At 60.6% G+C, this 1,712-nt stretch overlaps 1 protein-coding gene across 1 annotated transcript in view; it reads right to left on the bottom strand.

Moving 5' to 3' along the window:
• Nucleotides 1-1,284: 1,284 nt before the first annotated feature.
• Nucleotides 1,285-1,712, bottom strand: part of LOC103776993 (C-X-C chemokine receptor type 1-like) — a 1,103-nt gene continuing 675 nt past the window's right edge. Inside the window, 1 exon segment of the mRNA XM_008944527.1 lies at nucleotides 1,285-1,712. This exon segment is cut by the window's right edge and continues 28 nt beyond it. Within this exon segment, the coding sequence (XP_008942775.1) occupies nucleotides 1,285-1,712 (428 nt within the window).

Genomic DNA, 1,712 nt, shown 5'->3' with positions numbered 1-1,712 from the left:
GTCATTGCTGGATCAACATCCAGGCTGGGTGTGGGCCGGGGGAATGCCAGAACAGGGGTCCGAGCCCTCCTGGAGGGTAACCGTCCCTGTAAGGGGTGTCCCAGCTGCAGCCAGGATGAGCTACCATCTGCCCCATCCTGCAGTGGGGATGCAACTGCAAGCAGGGGAGATGGTTCTTGGCCAACGGCTTCCTGCCAGGCTGCGAAGAACTGCTTGGGCAAGAGACTTCCCAGATGCAAAGGTGATGGGCTGTTCCTGCCTAGCACCCCTGCTGACCCTGCCCAGCCCTGAGGTCCCAGAGCTCCCTGCACGGGTGCCAGGGGACACCCGTACCCACCCATAAGCCAGCACATGTCTGGCACCCGCTAATGCCCTCCATGGTTAAGGATCCCCAGGAGCCTGGAGCAGTGTGGTTGGAGGAGCAGTACAAGACCCCCATGGAGACGCTTGGGTGTGCTGGGACAGGGGACAGGCACCCTGAACCCTGACACACAGGGTGGAAGGCAGGATCTTAACAGGGTCACAGCCCCCTCTTCAGCCCCTCTGCCCCACTCCGGTGCCAGCTCCAGTTGCCCAAGCCAGGGTGCAAACATTCTGATTGTGTAAGGGACAGGTTCCCAGCCCCTTGCACAACGACATCCTGGCACTGCACCACTGGGGGTGCAGGGAGTGCCCTGGGTGCTGGCACTCTTTGGGCAGAGGTCACAGGGCTGGCTCAGCGTCAGCGAGGGGCTGCCCCGGGCTCTTGCAGTGATTCGCTCCACTGGGGCTCAGAATGGGGTCAGGAAGGGGATAGCTTTCTCCCCAGGTGGGACAGATGCCACACGGAGACCCCCTGCACCCAGGACCTGTGCCAGGGACTTGTGCCAGGACCCGGCTGAGTGGCTATGGGGACCAAGTCCCCAGGTTCGGTCCTCTGTGGGGATGAACAGGATGGCAAACTCTCTGCAACAGCCTCTTGGCTGTTGTGCCCTGTCCCTGTCCTGCCATCTCCTTCCTTGTAGCAAAGAGGAGGCAGACATGGGTGACCAACCTGCCTGTTTATTTCTGGACAGCCATCAGCCATAGAAACCATTCCCACTGCAGCGTCGCAGCATCCCTAAAGTCACAGGCTCCACGCCACAGACCAGGGAGGGTTGGCAGCAACCGGCATCACTCCCCTGGCAATGGGGTCCTACCCCTCTTGCCACCCAAGCCTCTTTCCATCTGGGCACCTCTTGCCCCCCAAGCTCCCTTCCAGCTGGGCACCTGCAAGGAGCCATGAGAATCAGGTGCCAGCAGCACTCAGAGGGTGGTGGAGGTGTTGCCAGAGGTGGAAGCATAGGAGGTGCGGCCATAGCGAGCCACGGTGTCCATGCTGATGAGGCCACGCTGTGCCAGGATCTTGAGGAAGCTGTTGCGGAACTTCTGACCGATGAAGGCGTAGATGATGGGGTTGATGCAGCTGTGGGCAAAGCCCAGAACCTGCGTGATGGAGAGGGCCGTGTCAATGCTCTTCCTCCTCTCGCAGGTCTCCTCGATGGCATGCGTCCTCATGAGGCTATCGCTCACCAACGTGATGTTGTAGGGCAGCCAGCAGATGAGGAAGACCAGCACTACGGCCAAGATGACCTTCATGGCCCTCTGCTTCTGGGCATTCTTGGTCTGCAGGAGGGTGTGAATGGTGACACCGTAGCAGAAGAGCATGACCAGAAGGGGCAGGGTGAAGCCGA

This window comes from Merops nubicus, unplaced genomic scaffold (assembly GCF_000691845.1).
Source record: "Merops nubicus isolate BGI_N331 unplaced genomic scaffold, ASM69184v1 scaffold37967, whole genome shotgun sequence".
Taxonomy (NCBI): Eukaryota; Metazoa; Chordata; class Aves; order Coraciiformes; family Meropidae; genus Merops; species Merops nubicus.
Note: the sequence above shows the minus strand (reverse complement) of the source record. Positions and strands in the feature narration are given on the sequence as shown.